The sequence below is a fragment of the Danio rerio genome, chromosome 4, assembly GCF_049306965.1.
Source record: "Danio rerio strain Tuebingen ecotype United States chromosome 4, GRCz12tu, whole genome shotgun sequence".
In the NCBI taxonomy this organism is placed as follows: domain Eukaryota; kingdom Metazoa; phylum Chordata; class Actinopteri; order Cypriniformes; family Danionidae; genus Danio; species Danio rerio.
Genome location: NC_133179.1, coordinates 5,923,184 through 5,944,932, shown reverse-complemented (window position 1 = coordinate 5,944,932; position 21,749 = coordinate 5,923,184). Strand labels below are relative to the sequence as shown.

Here is a 21,749-nt window from a genome sequence, read left to right as displayed (position 1 = left end):
AATGAAAAATAAAAAATTTAATGTAAACAATTTTGTAAAGTCCATAAAAAAACATGTTTATTATGCATGCATATGAATGAGAATGACAGTAATGAATGAGTAAGAGGTTTAGCCTTACTATATATATATACTGATGGGTTTTTTTTTTTACTGGGGGGATTTGATTATGTTTTCACACAAATAAGCACATTTCCGTTAGTCCCTATCATAACAATGTCACAACGACAAAATAGTGATGTTCTTCATGCAAATTTTATTATTTCCTTTAAAATTTTGTGGTGAAAGATGATCCAACATGTTCTTGACAGTTTAGATTTGTGAGATTAACCCAAACAGATATAAATACTGACTTAAACCACCGGAGAAAATAGACAGTAAATATATATTACAATAAATTGGTCCATAACCTGAGAAAAGAAAAACCATTTGTAATACTGCTTGTTCAGTTTATGCCATTGCAGCGTAAACCCGTTCAACACTAACAGTTCATTTCAGTCATTAATTTTAAAAAGGATTTGACTAGCGATGAAAGATTTGGTATTTGATTGTGTTGTGCACTCTAGGATGATCTCCAGCTTTTCATTTTCACCCTTGACGTGCAAATCAGCTGCAAACACAAACACACACACAATGCATTCGAGGTATGTTATATTCAGAGAACTTTGAAATGAGTAAAGCAAGATTATGCAACTGGTTCAATTTTATGCAGAGACTTTTGTACACTGATGCATATATGAATGTTTTAAGACACACATCCCACTCCGTCCAACATTGTAAACATATTTTCTCTCCAGCTCGGCCTGCTTCTCCGGCTTATTAGTTTGTTTTGGTCTCATATGAAAGACACCATACCCTGCTTCACCAACCTGTCTCACATCAAATATAAAAACACTCAAAACACACAACTCTGCGCATACGCACGCACACACGCGACATGCACTTTGTAATACGTTACAATACATTGTGTCCAACAATACCAGTCATGTTTTGCTCTTAAGTGTACAAACACACAGCCACATACAGGAAGGGCGTCACGCCTTGGAAATACATTGTCATCGTCTCGTCTGGCTTAACTGCAGTCTGTTCTTATGTCCATCAGTCCTGTAGTTTGCATGTTCGAAAGAAGGAGAGGGCAGTACTGTATATCGTCCTGGATTGTAGTTGCGCTCAGTTTTATTGTTCAACCTGAAGACTTTCGGGTTTATTTGGAGGATCTTTGAAATTGCTTACTTCCTCAAACACTAGCTCTGTGGAAAGGAGAAAAGCTGATTAAAGTTCTGTATTTTTAAGCTCAACAAGGCTGCATTGATTTAAAATAACGAAAAAGTGTTCCCACCTTATATTAAGTAGCCTTAACTACTAGGTACTTACATAAAAAAATACTTGTACTTGTGTTAAGATGAAAAGCAGAGGTCAAGAGTATAATTACATATGTAAATACAGAAATTAATTACAGATGTAATTACATGCAGACCATTTTTTCTATATATATATATATATATATATATATATATATATAAGTACGGTGGCATCTTTGGCTTCTCGCAAAATACATCTTCTCTCCCTCAAACAATGCAAGAGTCTTTCAAGAGATCACACTCAGCTGATGATTGATAATAAAGCTTACTTGGCATGCTGTCCCGGGAGAGAGCCTTGAGCTTATGAGACCCTCAAGCCCTGGGCTCCCTCCCGTTTGCAGGGCGAGAGGAGAGTTTGAGCTCAGGTAGATCTCGATGAACTCCCCCCGGCTTATTTCTGGCTAATGACATATATGGGATGGCTGAGGAGAGGTGTACTTGCTTGGCTATGGTATCAATTTGGTATGTTCAATTTACTTAGGTTGCATTTTTTTGGACAGTGGGGGGAAACCGGAGAACCTGGGGAAAACCCATGCGAGCACAGGGAGAACGAGCAAATTCCGCACAGAAATGTTCACTGATTTAGTAGGGACTTTAACCGGAGATGTTATTGCTGTGAGGCAACAGTGCTAATCACTCATGGCCCACCTGGAAAGGAGGGGGAGCATGGGTGGGGGGGGGGGTCTTCAAGATGAAGATATTGAGATGAAAAAAACTGGTTATTTATAGTGGTTTAGGAATCATTTGATTGGGCTGAGCTGATGCGAGACCAGCTGAGAACAATCATAAGCACGTGATCCTCTCGAAATTAGTTTATAAATAAACCTCACTTAATGCAAGGCATTGTGGTGGCAAAAAACTAGTGCTTAACAACTGGAAATCTCCTTTAGCTCCTTCATTCCAGAACTGGATTTCTCAACATGATATCTGTTATTTAGATGGAGAGACTCAGATTTTCAAGGACTAGCTCTATAAGAAATTATTTGGCTGCTTGTGGTCAATTTCTTGATTTATTTGACTAATCTATATCTCAAAAGCAATCCAGTGACCCCAGAGAAGTTTAAGTTATACCCTCTCTATTTTTGATAGTAATGTTTGTTCTTGTTCTGTGTAAAATGTAGGTATACATAGTAATTAAGTCTACTCAAAATAGAGTGGGACCAAACATGTAATATTCTTAAAGACTGTTTTCTATTTGAATAATTAAATAATTATATATAATAATTATAATTAAATAATATTTAAGTTTTATTTATTCTTATGATGGCAAAGCTAAATTTATTTTTTCTTATTACTCCAATTTTTAATGTCACGTGAAATCAATTTAAAGGTGATTTGTAGCTCAAGAAACATTTCTTACTATTAATGTTGTGCTGCTTAAATTTTTTTTAGCAAAACGCCATGCACTAACATTCCTAGTTTGAAGTAAAGTTTTAAAATGTATTAAAATACAAAACAAACCGAGTATGCTGAATTGCTGACAACATAACTATGTTAATCATGCAAGTTAGGGTAATTAGGCAAGTCATTATACAACGATAGTTTGTTCTGTAGACAATTAAAAAAAATAGCTTAAGGGGGCTAATAATATTGACCTTAAAATGGTTTAAAAAAACACTGCTTTTATTTTAGTCAAAATAAAATAAATCAGACTTTCTCTAGAAGAAAAAATATTATTACAAATCCTGTGAAAAATTCCTTGCTCTGTTAAACTTCATTTGTGAAATATTTGAAAAAGGAGGGCAAATAATTTAGACTTCAACTTTATGTGACTAAATTATCAAATATTGCTCATTATACAAGATGGGGTGACATTTAATGTAAGATCCCCCTCACCCTTCCACTCCTCCAGTGTGCGATCCTTGCTCTCAGGGGTCTGATCGTATGGAGGTGCCTCTGGTTCATCTTCTGGATCATGGTACTGGGAAAAGTATGGATGGCACAGCGCTTCACTGGCGGAAATCCGTCCATCACAGTCTAATACCAGCATTTTTTTCAACAGATCAACCGCTAAAATAGAAAAAGGCATATGGGTTAGGAAAGAAGCGCAAGGGATAATTTGAATTAATAGTGCTGCACAATATATAATTTCAGCATCGATACTGCAAAGTGTGAATCTGCAATAATCACATTGCAGGGTCTTAAGCAATTTCAAGTGAACTTAAACAATTTGGACTCAACAAATTATATAGCTTGTCACATTAACAAAGAATAATCGTTAGTTATTTATACAATGAAGACTAAACAATGTTATTTGACTTTTTTAATTATCTCAGTACTGTTAAACTCCACTTAAAAACAATAACACACTGTTTGTTCTATTGTTTTCATCATTGCTTAGGATAAAATATATTCATATATTATAAATTTGTATATTTTATGCAGAAACACTCCCCACTAAACCATCCCAATCATTGAAAAGTTATACATTTTCCCCCCTAATTGTCATCTTGTGAAATTATATTCATATTGCAGAAAAACACAATATCGCAATGTCAGTTTTTACCAATATCATGCAGCCGTACCTAATATTATTTGATATTCTAGAAATATTAGTCTCACCCAGTGGATTTGCCCCTCTAAATATCTTCCCCAGGTCCTGCTGGGGCATGTGCGGAAGAGACTGGATGTACTTCTGAGCCTAGATGCACAGCACAAAAAACCCAAATCAAATATTAAGTTCTGCATTGAGTTAAGAGCATAAATGCATTGTGAATGTTTATGAATGAAACCAAAACTGCAACAATTTGTCACTCCTCACGTGTTCGGAAGATATCTTCTTCAATACGTCCGGAGTTGGAGTGCCTACAACCTCCATGATTCTCTTTAGCTGATCTATATCTGAAAAAATTGTGTTGAAGATCATATAAAAATAATAATCTAGACCACCTATGCTGATTTATCAAAGTTGAAAACAATAAAATTATATTGTAGAGACATTTACAAGAAAATAAGCAGTAATCTTTCTACATTCAATGCAAAAACAGATAACTTAGATTTATTTGTCTTGTTTCTAGTCCAAATATCTAAAACTTCTTAAATCAAGAAGCATTTAATAGAAAAGCAAAATATAATGTCTTGTTTTAAGGAATAATATGCCAAAATTAAGTGAGTTTTTCCTTAAAACAGCCTAAATAATCAGCAAAATAATATAATGCCAGAAGGAAAATCAAGATTATTTTGCTTACCCCTTTGGCAGATAATTTAGCTTGTTTTAAGGAAAATCTCACTTAATTCTGATACAATATTTCTTAAAACAAGACTATCTTTTTTACTTGTCTGTAAGATGCTTCTTGCTTTAAGAATTTTTAGATTTCTGGACTAGAAACAGGACAAAAACTCTTAAGTAAGACTAGCATTTATTGCAGTGTGTGTGCTACCTGCTATTTATTTGCAGTTATTAATGAAACCTACTAGCAATTTCTGAGTGAAACACCTATTCTTTAAGTATATTTTTATGAATGCATATGTTTTTAAAAGTTTAAGAGTTGCAGCTGAATGTGACGTTCCTACCTAAAGGAGAGATATAGTTAGCTATCAATGATGTTCCTACAATGGGCTGCTATAATTGAATTTGGGCCACTTAGACTTTGCCTTCCTCACCTGCATTACAGGAAGCAAAGACTCACTCAAAAACCACACATGAACACACTAAGAGGAGGACATATAGTGAAGGATACAATCGTTGCCAGGAAACAAAACCTTCCCCTTCAGAAGCTCACCCATGATGCATCCGACAGACCAGATATCCACTGTAAAGCACAAACTTATTTAATTAACTAATTGCTTGTTGTGTATCTGTCTCTCTGAATCAATCACTGAAGATTCTTAGGTTAAGCCCATCTCACCTGTCTGGTTGTAATGCATCCAGTTAAGCATGATCTCTGGTGCTCTGTACCAACGAGTCGCCACATAGCCTGTCATCTCATCATCTGTTTGTCTGGCCAACCCAAAATCGAGGATCTGAGGGAAGGGGGGAAGGAAATACAATGTGTTATTGATCAGTCACGTGACATATGTGGAAACCTGGCAGGCAAAACAACAACTAGCCATAATAGCAGTTACACTGGAATGTCTATAGAAATGCCGTCATGTTTTAATTTTTTCAAGCTGCTAATATTTCAGCAGATATCAGCAGAACACAAAACAGAGATATGATCGCAAACTGTAAACTGTGGGCTCTAGTGATCCGCATCTGCAGCAGCAGCTGTTTTTAAGGCATTTCAACCCCTCATGTGCCTGTCAGAGCTACAATTCAGCAATGTTTATGTCTATCTTGTCTATATTCCTCAGTGATTTTGTCATTAGTGACAGCGTTATACTGTCTGCTTTTATATTTTGGTGTGTGTTGTTTTGCTTAGCATAATATTTGCTACTAGAAAAGATCTATTGGTTCACCTCTGCTGTTTATACTTTGACTTTGCATTTTAATTTACGCTTCAATTGCATTTAACCTGCAACTTAGAGTAGAAACTGTATAAAAAGCAACCAGCCTGACAGCTAATAGGTACCATAGGTCAGTGTTTCTCAACCACGTTCCTGGAGGACCACCAGCACTGCCATGTTTTGGATGTCTCCTTTGTCCAACACACCCATTACAGGTCTTTTAGTCTCTGCTAATAAGCTGATGATCTGAATCAGGCGCGTTTGGTTAAGGACACATGGAAATGTGCAGTGTTGGTGATCCTCCAGGAATGTGGTTGAGAAACAATGCCATAGATTGTTGTGGGTCAATGTGTGACTCCAGAATAGTTATCTTCCTCTCTACGGTCTTGTGAGAGAGCCTCGATGTCTTTATTGCCGCCGTAATATTTGTGTAGTTTCCCTGGAATGGGTTCACTACGAGGCATGGGATGCTCGACACCAAAAAAACTCCCAAAAAATATAAACAGTTCAATAAACGATGAACTTATCCCGGAAGTGTAAAAAAAAAGTGGTATTTACTTACATGGATGATGATAAAAAACGTCCAGTGCAAAATACATGTGTGCATTGACCCAATACCAAAAAGGTATGTACAAGGAAAAAAATGCTATAATTTAGCTATAATTCAGCACAAATCCATAAAGTTTTTCTCTGAATTCTGTATGTCTTATTGAACAATTTTCCTTTTTTTTTTTGGCTAAAAACAGATAAATTACTCAGCCCATGACTTAGCGGACAGCGGGAGCAAGTAATATTTTACCTGTTCCCCTAATGGTATGATGACACATGAAAACTATCACCTGAAAGTTAAAACTCATAGACTAAAAATGCATAATGCGAGTTTCTCACCCTGAGTTCACAATCTTCATTCACGGCTACATTGCTTGGCTTTAAGTCCTGCAAACATGAAAACAAATGTGAAGTATGGCATTGCATATTGTTAAAGCTATTGTAAAATCTTCTCTTTTTAATTATCCAATCACTATGGCTTCATTCTTTTGTAAAGACAGTTTAAAGCAATTATTTGACTGTAAAGTGGACACTTAAAAAGACAAAAAAGAGCACTCACTCTGTGTATCAGTCCAGCTGAATGGATGTACTGATTGGGAGGAGGAAAGGTAGTTTAGTCGTAAGATGAAAAAAGCATTTTGCAGTGGACCCTTTCACATTTCTGGGTTTGTTAGAAGTCGTCATAGTGTGGTAAACCATGAGCGGAGTGAATGGGAGAGTACAGCAAATATAGATTTTTGCTCAAATAATAAAAGAAAAACTAAATGATTGTGTTATCAAGACTTTCAGAGAAAGTAAAAAAAACAATGTGAGACTGATAACGGCAGCCAATTTACTGTCCTACTCCAATAGACGGTAAGTAACACCTCGCATTAGCGGTAATTTGCTTTTTGTAATTTGATGCAGAGATGATATAATACAATCAATATATTAAAAACTTTCAAGGATTTAAGATGCTGATGACCATTACACGTGTCTTGTGAACAGGGTCCATTAAGAAACAATAATAACATCCATTTAAAAAAAAAAAAACGAACAATCACTTACCTTAAGGCCCCGAAGAAGCTGATAGATGAGGAATTGTACGTGTTCGTCTGAAAGTCTTTGAAACTTGACAATGTTGTTAAGATCTGCTCCCATCAGATTGGTCACTAGATAGCTAGACAGACAGAGATGGACTTAAATCCGATTCAGGACATTTAAATCCTCACACACTTGAAACATGAGCTAGTTTGTCTACCGCAAGTCCAGACGGTTTCAATCACATCCGAATGTGCCTATTTGGCTTCACTGACATATTTATGTGCACAGATATTGTCACCAGGCAGACACTCACACCTCATTGAATTCCTCGAGAGAAGCTGCCGGAGTGAAAACGTCCAGCAGTCCAATAACCTGGATGACAGGAACATATAACATGAGTGACTCAAGTAGCTGTAGAGCTGAAATAAATCTCAGAATAGAGTGATTGGAACAGACCTATAGGGACATGATTCAGATGTTTGATGTCTAACCAGCTGATTAAAAATACTATGAACAGTTTACTTTTATAATGTTCCAAATATACAGTATATTTCTTAATTTTATCCTAACCTCAAACATATTTTTTTGTGCTTAAAAATCCATAAATTAGCAGTTTTCCATATTTTGCACTTCATATTTCCCCAGATTTATTCATGCTTTCTATTGCATTTTGAGACCTTGATCTTTCTTTGTGTTTCTTTCAACCTTAAAAAGTTGAAGTTTATGAACATTTTAAATAGTTTAAAGTGATATCTTACCTCGTTTGGTGTTGTATATTACTCTATAAAAACCTTGTAATAACCTGTCCGTACATTTTCTGTTACATTACAGACTTATTTCTCTTTATATTATTTTTATACATTATGTTATTATTCAAACTACTAAAATGTCAAGAAAAGTCCCTTTGTTAAACTCTACAGTTGAATTTTCAACATCAAAAGACAACAGAGCAGAGATTAACATCCAATAATATTATTCGCAAAATACAGAAACTCTTAATTTAACTAATACTTTACAGTGAATGCAAATATCTAGGCAGTATATAATATTATAACATTGCAAACATTGTAGAAATGTGTTCTTTAAACATTCTAAGCTAGTTACGTTTTAAAAACAATAAATGTTACAGCACCTCCTGGCTAAAATCTTGCTCAGAAAATAAAACATTCCATGAATGTGTTAAATAACATCAAAGCGATAGTCCACTCAAAAGTTAAATTTTCATTATTTACTTTGTTCCAAAATTATTATAGTTTATTTCGTCAGCTGAACACAATAGAAAATATTTAGAAGAAAGCCATAAAACGACAACCGTATACTTTCATAGTAGGAAAAACAAATACTATGCAAGTCTATTGTTAGAGGTTTCCAGCATTCTTCAAATTATCTTCTTTTGTGTTTAATAGAGGAAAGAAAGTCAATCAGGTTTGGAAAAAGTGAAGGATGAGTCTATCTTTTTAACTAATGATTAGGTCCATCAATAAGTCTGTTTATTGTGTAAATGTGTGTAAATTTATATGTATTCAGTTTCAGTAATATTATTGACTAATATGAAAATGTTCATTTGATTTATTTACAATACAGTTTGTAAAGTTATATATTATTTATTGTCTTTTTTTTAGATATATTATATTATATAAGTGGATCTAATTGGATTTGCATTGTAAACATTAAAGTTAAAAAGCTATTATTTTGGTAACATTTTATTTTGATGGTCTATTTGGGTATTAGTAGACTGTTTACTTAATATCTGTTGATTCTAATCCTTCAACAAACTTTTAGACTATTAGGAACTTAGCAAATACATGTCAACTTACACTAACCCTAACCCCAACCTGTCTACTTATAATCTAATAAGAGTTAGTTGACAGGAAGATGCAATGTAACTTTAATTCAACAAACGGACCATCAAAATAAAGTGTGATCATTATTTTTTTTATTTCATATATTGAGTATTTAGTCACAATAATCCCAAATTCAATCTGCATAAATCACCAGATTTTTTTTATTTTTTTTACAAAATTAGCAAATGAATAGCAAAATTAAACAGCAAAAAGTCTGTAGATTGTTTTCTGGCCCTACTAAAGATCGAAGAATGTTCTCTGTTAGCTGTCTAGCGGTTTATATTATAGGAATGAACCTTCAGTATTTGTTTACTCCCCTGTGTTCATGTAATTACATGTTTATGGGTGTCTTGAGGGACTAACATTCTCATGCTTCATGTGTTTGAGTAGTCTCAGTTCTCTGTATGTTCTTCTGCTGTGGATGAGGGACTGGAAAGGCCTGGAGAGCTTCTTCACGGCCACTTTCTGACGAAGGCGCACGTCATATGCTGAGCTAGAGAGAAAATGTCAGAATTATTGGACTTAAACCTAAAACCATTTCTGCTGAGACTACACCTTATTGCCATGATAACAAGACTGGTATGTTCCTGTTCAATTTGACCTTTCAAAATGGTATCACTTCCTCATAGCAGAACACACTTTGGATGAAAGCAATTACACAGACACACTCTTATGTTCTTCCACTGAACCAAATCCTCTGGAGAACTGCGTTGAACACGAGTGCATGACAGAAGTAATTAATACATACATAAAGGTTATTTGTCTCGCCTTCAGAGCCATATCAGTTATAAGTTGGGCGAATTATATTGAGGTTTCTAGGTGAAAGAGAGACTAAATAAATTGGATCAAGAGTATAAAGAATCATATTATGCAGTATTATGAATGTGCTTCAGTATATTAAATAAATCAAAACCCTCTGGTAGGTCTTTAGAACTTGATTAATAAAGGAATTTATAGATATTGATTAGCCAAGTCCTGGAGTTTTGTAGCTGCAGCAAAAATGAATAATTTTTATTTGTTATATTTTTAGGAGAATCGTGCATTATTTTAATTTATTTATTTTAATTTAATTTTTATTTTATTATTATTTTTGTTTCATTTTATTTAATTACATTTTTTATTTAATTTTTATTATATATATATATATATATATATATATATATGTGTGTGTATATATATATATATATATTACATTGTATTTGTTTATTTATTTTTATTTATTTATAGTTTATTTTAAATATATGTATTTATTTATTTAATTTTGTTTAATTTAATTTTATTATTATTATTATTATTTTTTTTTTTTTTGTATTTTATTTTATTGCCTGCACCAAAGTCTTTGACTCTATAAAAGACAAGGAGCACCCAACCCCCATTTGGGATGCTCCCAGTCTCTGATTGAACCCGTCCACACTCCAGGTCTGCCCAGCCCCCTTCCTTTAAAATAAATCGGCTCTGCTGTGAAGAAGTCAAATAATCACACAATAGAAAGGCCTTAATGTGAACAATGCAAATTCACAGCTCTTTTGAAAGAAAGAAAGCATTTGTGGGAGTGTTTGTGTGTGTGACAGAGAGAGAGAGACATTCCTGTGGATTGAAATGAAGGGGATTTGAATAGGGGTTGTTCATTTTTCTAATCGTGCTTTAATTCTGTTACATCCGAATATATATTCAAATTAAGATGTTATTAACAAATCAGACTTAATTGCATTGGGATGCAGTGATTAAATGATGGTTGCATTGCATGGTTTATTAAAGCACGATGGGATTATCATTAAACAAATACATAACAATAACTTAATCAGACCTCCCGTGTCAGATAACACGCTGTAATGTCTCTATTATCATATCCCAGGGCTATCAGAAGCAACTGAACCCATTCACGTCCACATGGGATCCAATCAGGAGCAATTAAATCCCCTGTGCAAATCCATTGTTAGTGTTGTGCATCTTTTAATACAGATAATGAAATAATTAGGTCTCAGGTGGTCTCCGGATGTTGTGGGGCATCTGCATCATTGACAGTGAAATGAGCTGGATCGTATAATTTTTCAGAGCGGGCAAACCTGCCAAATAAACGAGAAGGAAAGACTGGTAATAGCTTCCAACATAAGACGCCATGCGATGCCCTCAGGCAATGTTCTCTGTTGTTGTTGTTTTTAGATGCCTTTGGGTTTGCTATATTCATTTAGTATTTCAGTGCACTTATTTTAGTTACGTAAACGGGAACTGAGAGTCTTAACAAACCCCAATTGTGCCATTTTAAAAGTTCCTTGTTTCAGACACCCCTTACCATATGTGCACATACATCCGAGTTACTCAAATATTTATAGTTTGTTCATGATCTAATATCTCTAAACCCCTCCTCTTTTGAAAGCCAACTGTTTTCTGATTGGTGAGATGGCCTAGTTCGTTGTGATTGGTGGACCTTTTTCAGCAATTGCTGCATTATCATATCTAAATTTTAGCACCAGAGGCTTCTAAGCACTTATAAAAATTATATACATTCATTCATTCATTCATTCATTCATTGATTCATTTTCCTTCAGCTTAGTCCCTTAATTCATCAGGGATCCCCACAGCAGAATGAACCGCCAACTTTTCCAACAATTATTTTATGCAGCGGAAGCCCTTCCAGCTGCAACCCAGCACTGAGAAACTCCCATACACTTCATACACATTACGGCCAATTTAGTTTATTCAATTCACCTACAGCACGTGTCTTTAGACTGTTAGGGAAACCGGAGCACCCAGAGGAAACCCACGCCAACACAAGTAAAGGATGCAAAAAATGCCAACCCACCCAGTCGAGGCTCGAACCAGCAACCTTCTTGCTGTGAGGCGACAGTGCTAACCACTATGCCACCAAAACTTTATACAATCTAAACATAATATTTTTATTAGCAGTAACAGTATCATTGTTTTTACTGTAGTAAATACATGCAAAATGGCTTTTTGGCATGTCTTTAACAGAAGCTGTGTGATATTGAATGCATTATGCAATAGCATGATAAATACAATGATATTCAATATTTAATGCAACATTAAAAAAATATATAAGTCCAAATTTTTCATATTATTTCAGTAAAAAAGTGAGCCATGTTTTAGTCTTGCTATAAACAAATATTTTAACATAGTAAACAAACCAAAAATATATACTTTGCTTCAACGTGTTGTTTATTCAACCTGAAAACATTAAAAGCAATGGGATAAACAAAAACATTTGTGGAGTTACATATTGTGATATTGTGATATTGACATAACATTGTGATATTTTGTTATTCTGCAAAAAATATTGGCATATGAATACAATTGACGACTTAAATATCTCTGTTTGGAAAGAGTTTATAATTTTAGATTGCATACATTCTAATTATAATCTACAAGCAGGGATAAATACAATAAAGAAAAAGATACAAATTAAATACACAATCTTTTATTATTTATCAGGAGCTTAATAGTATTCAGGTAAGCAGTAATTGAAGAATTAAATGCAAATTATTACTGCAAAGTCTTCATTATAAATCATTTAATAAAAGGAATCGTTACTAATTAATAATAATACTAATTCCTTACATTTATACAGTGCTTTTCTGGACACTCAAAGCACTTGACACATTTTTGGATAGAATCACCCCATCCACCACCAGTGTGTAGCATCCTCCTGGATGACAAAGGCAAAAATCCCACAAAAGCATAACAGAGGCTCTTCCAATACCACCATGACTCACATTTTGACCATACGAGTCCTCTAGCGGTGGCACTGTGGCTCAGTGGTTAGCACTGTCGCCTCACAGCAAGAAGATCGCTGATTTGTGTCCCGGCTGGGCCAGTTCTTTCGGGTGCTCGAATTTCCCTCACGGTCCAAAGACATGCTCTATAGATTAATTGAATAAACTAAATTGGAGTAAGGGTGTTTGTATGGGTTTTACCCAGTACTGGGTTGCAAACGGAAGGGCATCCCCTGTGTAAAACATATGCTGGATAAGTTGGTGGTTCATTCCGCTGTGGCGACCCCTGACAAATAAAGGGACTAAGTCGAATGAAAATAACAATCTTGATGTAACAGTAGCTTGCAGATGTAATGCTGAGCGGAAACAGCAGTGACTGCTTACACAACAATTGTGAAACTTGACCAGAACAAAAAGTTGGGGAAGGGGAAGTGAAACACGTTTACTTGCCCAGTTAATTAAGCATGTTATCGACATCCTTTCTTTTTAGAATGCACCTAATAGCTTAAATAGAATCTTACTAAATTACCTTTACCTGACTGACAGGTTTGCAGTATTCGTAAATTGATATGGTGAAACTGGGAAGATGCTGAGGCCAGGAGCTGCGTCACCATGGCAACGGTTTCAGTCAGTCACAGCACGAGGGAGGCTCTAATGTTGTAGTTGAGATGCTACAGTGAGCAGTGCAATGTAAATCTCTCAGAATGAGTGCATTATGGCTGGATGAGAGGTCTGGATGTTTTCCAGTGCAGATGGACATGATGGGGGTGTGGCACGGGTAGCACTACAGGAAGGTCTTTGCTTGTAAAGCAGGAACTGAATAGGCCTAGCATGTAGTCTAGAGCAATATTGTCGTAACAGATGGGCATGTTGGTAGGTTGCTTATACAACATAACCACAAGCTGAAGCCTCAGTATGTGTTGTTCTGTACATTAACAAAGCGGATTTGACTACCTGAGATATACAGGAAAACACCTTTGCAGTCTTTAAGATCTGTCTTTTTGTTCTTGATTTACTGCCAGATACACAAATCAGTTATCAGATGATTTCATTTGACTTTCTTTATCTTTTTAACATGTATAGCACATTATGCCAAGCTGATATTATTGCTGCAGAAATGATTGACACATGTCAGTAAACAAAGGAGCAACAGCAACAATATAGGCTATTAAAAGCAATGCCAACAAACATAGTTTATATAATATGCAATTTTAAAATTCTTCTAAATTGTTTATTATCATTGTGAGACAAAAGACAAATCAGTATTTTGTTTTCTTCTAAAATGCGTGCCGGATGTTGTTTTGTCAGGCTTGATTCCTGCCTCACCCTCTCCTCCTCTTGGACGCGATGTTACGAATCCTACTATGATGAAGGCTTGGCTAATGAATATTAACGTATTAAATCTGACGTTGCTTGGTAACCTTCCTGAATCGTCACATAGTATAATATTCATGAGCCACGCCTGCAGTTTTGAAGCGGTCCTTCTAGTTTCGTCAGCGCTTCATCTAATTATCGGCTGCGTCATTAATATTCATAAGTAACACCTTATTCATAGTAGAATCTGTAAACTCGCCTGCTGGACTCACCATACTGAGCCATATGCCCCCGATCCAACCGGTGTAAGGTTCTGGTATCGTTCTGGCACCTCCCAGACAGTCTTGTTTAATTCTTGCCGGTAGAATCCCGGTCTTGTCGCCATGCTTTCCGTTTAAAAAGACGCTCTTTACTGTAAAAGTGTAAGGAAAACACTAACGCATCCGCCAAAGGGATGTGCCTGTGCGTGGAGGCAGCCGGCTTCAGTCTCTCTTCTTCTATTTGCCAGAAATGGGAGGAACCGTCAGTGGTGTGTGTGTGTGTGTGTGTGTGTGTGTGTGTGTGTGTGTGTGTGTGTGTGTGTGTGTGTGTGTGTGTGTGTGGTTGTAGAGAAAGATATGGGGGATGGGGAAAGCAATCGAAATAATTATTAAAACAAATCCTCAGATGTAATTTATTGATTATTTTTATTATTGTTATTATTATTATTACTATTATTATTAGGCATTAGCCATCATTATTGGGCCATTCTTATTATTATTATTACTATTATTATTATTATTACTATTATTATTATTATAACTATTATTATTATTATTATTATTATTAGGCATTAGCCATCATTATTGGGCCATTATTGTTGTTATTGTTTTTATTATTTTATTATTATTATTATTATTATTATTATTATTAGGCATTAGCCATCATTATTGGGCCATTCTTATTATTATTATCACTATTATTATTATTATTATTAGTGTATTAGCCATCATTATTGGACAATTCTTATTATTATTATTACTATTATTATTATTATTACTATTATTATTATTATTATTATTATTATTATTATTAGGCATTAGCCATCATTATTGGGCCATTATTGTTGTTATTGTTATTATTATTATTATTATTTGTATTATTATTATTATTAGTAGTAGTAGTAGTATTTTTATTATTAGTATTATTATTAGGCATTAGCCATCATTATTGGGGCAATATTGTTTTTGTTATTATTATTATTATTATTATTATTATTATTATTATTATTATTATTACCAACAAAAATTACCACTATATTTTCTTAACTATTATAACAATTCTAAAGTAAGAAAAAAATAATTAATAAATAAATAAATAGTCATGTAATTGACAACACAATGTTGTCATACAAGTTTAAAAACAGCTTAACAGATACTTTGAAATATTAGTTTGTTATCTTTCATCTAAATGATCTTTCATCTTTTTGTAATCAAATTAATTGAAATGTCCATACCACTAAACAGTTTAGAAACTAGTTTAGAAACCAAATGAATAATTAATCTTATTAATCTCATATTCTGTGATCATCAGTAACTGACTCCAAATAGGAAACAGCTCTATCTAGTGTTTAACTCCTGGTAAGACATGGCAAAAAAGACACATTTATAGTATGAATGCCCAGTTAAAGATGGACAAAATGTAGAAATTTAAATGAATACTGGTGCAAACTATTTATCACAACAGAGCAAGCAATGAAAACTCTGAAAAACTCAATTGTGTGAAGTACTCTTGTGCCATTAAAAAATCTTGTGGCAAGTTTTGTAGTATCATAGTGCACCATCTCATCTTTTTCATTCATTAATTGTATATACAGTTAAAGTCAGAATTATTAGCCCCCTTTTGAATTTTTCAATCCTTTTTAAATATTTCCCTAATGATGTTTAACAGAGCAAGGACATTTTCACAGTATGTCTGATAATGTTTTTTCTTCCGGAGAAAGTCTTGATTGTTTTATTTCGCCTAAAACTAAAGCTGTTTTTAATTTTTAAAACACCATTTTAAGAACAATATTATTAGCTCCTTTAAGCCATTTTTTAATAGTCTACAGAACAAATCTTCAATATGCAATAACTTGCCTAATTACCTTAACCTGCCTAGTTAACCTAGTTAAGCCTTTAAATGTCACTTTAAGCTCTATAGAAGTGTCTTAGAAAATATGTAGTAAATTATCATTTAGTGTCATCATGGCAAAGATAAAATAAATCAGTTATGAGAGATGAGTTATTAAAACTATTATGTTTAGAAATGTGTTGAAAAAATCTGCTCTCTGTTAAACCGAAAATGGGAAAAAAATAAACAGAGGGGCTAATAATTCTGACTTCAACTGTAAGTAAAATAAATTGAAATTGAAACGTGTTACACTATTCTGATAAGTATGATAAAAAAAGATTATTTATGTTTTGTTTTTGACTTGGCTATAATGATAGCATTTTTTATAGCTTCTACTATCATGATAGAATTTCTATAGCTTCCATCATAGTATTTATAGTCGACTCTTAGAATGATCAGATCTTTAAACCAAGCATTTCAGACACTGTGAGGATGGAGCTGATGCTAAAGTGTATATTATGAAAAGAGTTTGACACTAGGTGGATTTAGTAACTATTTTAGTCTTTCAGGATGTCAATTGAAGTATTTAAAATGGCAAAGGGGCACGCATATGTCTGAAATATGTCAAAAAAATTGTCAATTTTACAGTAAATGACTGTAAAGCTTGTCAAATGTTTGCATACAATCCAAAAAAGGTAAATGATGATGTAAAAGATGCTGAAAGACCCTATCCATTCCCATTGTACCATTTACCAGTCTGATTGCATTTGCAAAGTGGCAGCAGGAAAACCTTTTCATGCAGTAAATCAGAGGATGCAAAGATTATAAAATTAAAAAGAGTAATTAAAACAAATAATATCATTGACTTAAATGATTCTGAGTTAAAGATTATGCTGAAACCGACCAAGATTTATTTCAGAATGAATATGCCCTCACTCAGAAACAGTATCCCAATAATTCACAAAATGTTCATTGCTTTACTTCATGTCCATATGTTTTCTCAGTGAATAACAATGCTAATCTGCTGAACATGTAGTCTGCAGTTTTACAGTGTAGTCAAGCCCACTGAATGCAAAGCAGTGTCTTTGTATGTGGTTCATTCAAACATTTTACTTTGTAATTTGTGCAAAGTTTGCTACATTATACCAAGTAACAGACATTTGCATGATATTTGTATCGGCCAAATATTGTCCTATTCTAACAAACTAAACATCAATGGGAAGCTTATATCTTCAGCTTTTTAGATGGTGCATGAAAAATGTAAGGTTTTGTGGTCGCATTTAGTTCTGTTGAGTTTCATTTACATTTATTCATTTGGCACAAGGGCTTAGCTTATAAGTAAGGATAAAAAAGATCATCAGAGTTGCAATATATGCAGTTGAAGTCAGAGTTATTAGCCTCCCTGAATTATTAGCCCCCTGTTTTTTTCCCCACAATTTCTGTTTAACAGAGCAGATTTTTTCAACACATTTCTAAACATAATAGTTCAACTCATTTCTAATAACTGATTTATTTTCTCTTTGCCATGACAGTACATAATATTTTACTATATATTTTAAGATACTTCTATACAGCTTAAAGTGACATTTAAAGGCTTAACTAGGGTAATTAGGCACGTTATTGTATAATGATGGTTTGTTCTGTAGATTATCGAAGGAAAATATAGCTTAAAGGGGCTAATAATTTTGACCTTAAAAAAGTTTTTAAAAAAATGTAAAACTGCTTTTATTTCACCCGAAATAAAATAAATAAGACTTTTTCCTGAAGAAACAATATTATCAGACATACTGTGAAAATTTCCTTGCTCTGTTGAACATAATTTGGGAAATATTTAACAAAGAAAAAAACAATCTGACTTCAACTGTAAATGCTATGACAGTTGTAATTATTATTGTTTTTTAAATTTATTTATTTATTTATTTATTTATTTTTATATATATGTACATTTACTTTACATTTACATTTAGTCATTTAGCAGACGCTTTTATCCAAAGCGACTTACAAATGAGGACAACGAAGCAATTTACACAACTAAGAGCAACAATGAATAAATGCTTTAGGCAAGTTTCAGGTCTGTAAAGTCTAAGAAGGGAAGTATTAGTAGTATTAGTATTTTTTTTTTGTACAGTTAGTGTGATAAATAAAAAAAAATGTAATGGGTTTATTTAATTAAAGTAAAATTAATTAAAGTAAAATTAACGTAGTCACATTGAATCATGCACAGAATTTGTTCCCCGCTGAAACAGACAGAAACGAAGATGACAGGCCAAAATTTTTGATTTCTGTAATGGAAGTATTCTTATTATTTTAAATGCATAAAGGGTAAGTAAAAAGGTAAATGAAGAGGTTATTCATTGTTAATTGCAGATCTCCTCTATTAATAAAAGGTTTTCAAAGACATCAAGCCACAACCTCAAGTAATGCATTACTTGCTATAAAAATAACTAGGTAGCGCAACTAGTTACTTTTTTAGGGAGTAACTCAATATTGTAATACATTACTTTCTAAAGTAACTTTCCCTAACACTGATTATCATTATCAATTTATTATTCAAATTAATATTCAGAAAAAATCTTCTGCTGTTCCAAATAAGTTGAACACAAGTGGAGAAAATACCCAACTAAAAATCCTCCTCCTACATCTACTAAAAAAATATTTAATAAAATAATCAGTTCATTCATTTACAATTCTATTTTAATATGAGTGGTTACGAACAACTTATATGGACTGAATAAAAAAAATAAAATAAAGTTAAACATTACTAAATTTTATTTGTTTAAATTCAGCCCATATAAATTGTTTGCAATGACTTACCTTACAAAAAATAGTAAATCCAGTTAATCATTATTACACATTACACATTTGAGTGTACTGCAACATGTCAGATGCAAAATGGCTTAAATGGGTTTTTAAAACAAATATCTGTAAACTGATTATACCACAAACCTTAGTAAACCATGTTCCTTGATCCATTTAAATAGTTACTCCCCTTACATTTTACCTCTTTTACATTTTGCCTGGCTTTTATTTACATCCATTTTCAGCCTCATTTGCAATGAGGTCAGCTGCAAAAATAACAGTGTACATGTCTTTACATCTCGGCTTTTTCCAGTAATCCTGACAGCTCTGTTTTTCACACTAGAAGAGCATTTCCACTTACACAAGCTTTAATATGAATATGCCCTTCTGTGTGTATCTGCTGAAAGCTTACGTTTAACAGTTGCACACGAAGACAGATCATGTAAATTAACTTCACGTTGATGTCAGGTCATTTCTCGCCCTCCATTTGATGAACAGCTTTTCAATTTGGATTCACTCCAGGGAACATTGTACATCATTCATCCTGATTTTTGACCACAATAAGCACTTTTCTGAGACTCTGGCATCCATTCTCTCGAAATCTGCCTTATCTGATAGACCCCAGACATCATCACACACTGCTCCTCGCTGACCATTATAATGAACTTTCACTCATGCAGAACATTTTTACTGTTCACCAGTCTGTTCACCAGTCTCAATTTGGACAACAAAATTTAACCACATCTTTACACAATTGCAAAAGTACATAAGATGAAATACGTCTGTTAATGTTTTTAGGATGATGCCTGGCAACGTTGTTGTCTCTCACATATGATTATGTGATAAAGATTTGCAGGTTGAACAGTGCGGTGGATTCTCTCATCTAAACTTATATAATTACTTATTTAAACTTATACCAACTCTATTTCCTTCCTGTTTACCCGCATTGTAAAGAAATGCTGTCAATTTTGGTCACCAGTAATACTGTAAAATATACAAGTGCACTGTAAATTAATAATTACAACTGTGCTGTAGTTTTACAACATAGTTGTAGTAGTTAATTCACAACATGCTTGTAAATTTTGCCAGTAACACTGTAAAAATTGCACATAATACTGTAAAAATAGTAAGTAAATCTGTAAAATGTTCAAGTGCACTTTAAAAAGCAGTACAGTTGTAATTGTTAATTTACAGTGCACTTTACTGTATTACTGGCAACCAAAATTAACAGTAATACAGTAACACTGTCAGTTTTACAGAAATTTTTAAAGTGCTGTTAATAACACAGGCATTCACATTTGATCAAATCTAGGAATTCAAACTAGCTTTACTGGATGCTACACATTTGTTTACTGGGACAATCTTCATTTGATCTCTGGTCATACATGATGTTATTTTCAGGGTCATTATTCATCTTAAGGTTCAATTCTTGCTATTAACAAACCATTATCTATGAATTTTGCTTTGGTAAACTCTTAATTTACTGCTTATTAATGGTAGTGTTGTAGTTTAGTAGGTTTAAATTAGGTATGTAGAATGAGATAATGAAGAATATGAACTTTATAAGTACTAATAAACAACCAATATATAAATAATACTTGTGCTAATAAGCAACTAGTTAATAGTGAGGATTGATTCCTATACTAAAGTGTTGTCATTATCAATACGGGTTCTGTCATAAAGTTGGGTCTGAGCTCGCTTTCTGACTTACTTTGTAAATTAGTTATTAACTGAGCATATATAATTATATGTAATATTCCAAATTTGAAATGTCAGAGAGCACTTTAATTCCATTTTAAAGGACAGTTAACCCAAAACTGAAAAATCTGTCATCATTTACTCACCCTTTACTTGTCACAAATAAATTTGAGTTCCCTTCTCTTGAACACAGAAGAAGATATTTTGAAAAATGTTGGAAACCTGTAACTGTTGACTTTTGACTCAAAGGAAAATTAACCAGTTTCTTCAAAATAACTTATTTTGTGTTCAGTAGAATAAAGAAACTCATAAAGGTCTGAAACCATTTGAGGGTAAGTGAATAGTGAGCAAATTTAAATTTTTGTGTAAGCGATTTCTTCAAATGTTTTCCAATTCAGTACGTTGTTGTTGTGCATATAGGCTTGTATGATGGTTGACCGAGGGCGTCCATGTAAATACAAACAAATCCAGAGTCCTATAGATTTCCAGAATTTTGACATGTTCTTTCCATGTGCTTTGCATGTCTTTGCAAACTTGTCAAGGATGCTTCATGATACCGCATTTGAATCAAATCACCTGCAGATCTCCTTTACAGGATCATCACAGAGACAAAGACGCTTCTGAAAAGACGGACATATTATCAGGTTCAAAAAAAGAAACATTCTGTGTATGTATTAATTCTCTTTTAATAGATACTGAGAGTATTTGTAATTATTTCTGGAGAGGTTAAATTGTTAGCCTTTAAAATATTTGCCTCAAAAACTCCTGCTCTTTGTCGTTCTGTTAGATTCGTAATTTGTAGATACTGAATTATGACAATAGTAAAAGGTTTTCTTGCTGCCAGATAAATTCTATAGCAAAAAAGCGCTAATTTTAAATGATAAAATGTGATCTGGAATTATTCTGATTCGCAAAACTCTCAAATTAATTATTTTTAATTTCCCTTCAGGCACAAT

At 33.5% G+C, this 21,749-nt stretch overlaps 2 protein-coding genes across 3 annotated transcripts in view; one reads left to right on the top strand and one right to left on the bottom strand.

The window, feature by feature from the left end:
* The window catches only part of LOC101884942 (soluble scavenger receptor cysteine-rich domain-containing protein SSC5D), a 105,295-nt gene that overhangs the window by 61,833 nt on the left and 21,713 nt on the right, over positions 1-21,749 (top strand). The gene's annotated exons all lie outside the window — the stretch shown is intronic.
* Positions 236-14,711, bottom strand: mapk11 (mitogen-activated protein kinase 11). Of its 2 annotated transcripts, none has more exons than XM_068219582.2 (12): positions 14,465-14,711; positions 9,524-9,653; positions 7,630-7,688; positions 7,341-7,452; positions 6,853-6,882; positions 6,633-6,680; positions 5,207-5,321; positions 5,039-5,110; positions 4,120-4,199; positions 3,921-3,999; positions 3,195-3,368; positions 236-1,247 (listed from the first exon to the last, which is right to left on the bottom strand). In XM_068219582.2, the coding sequence occupies exons 1-12, from the start codon at positions 14,488-14,490 to the stop codon at positions 1,174-1,176; spliced, it is 999 nt and encodes a 332-aa protein (XP_068075683.2). In that variant the 5' UTR covers positions 14,491-14,711; the 3' UTR covers positions 236-1,173.

What these genes read in the sequence shown, in the direction of transcription:
- mapk11 (XM_068219582.2), bottom strand. Translation starts at nt 14,490, where the DNA reads ATGGCTCAGTATGGTGAGTCCAGCAG. An exon ending in CAGTATGGTGAGTCCAGCAG is followed by an intron (nt 9,654 to 14,464) that starts GCGAGTTTACAG and finishes TTTTCTCTCTAG; the next exon opens with CTCAGCATATGACGTGCGCC. An exon ending in AACACATGAAGCATGAGAAT is followed by an intron (nt 7,689 to 9,523) that starts GTTAGTCCCTCA and finishes CCTGTCATCCAG; the next exon opens with GTTATTGGACTGCTGGACGT.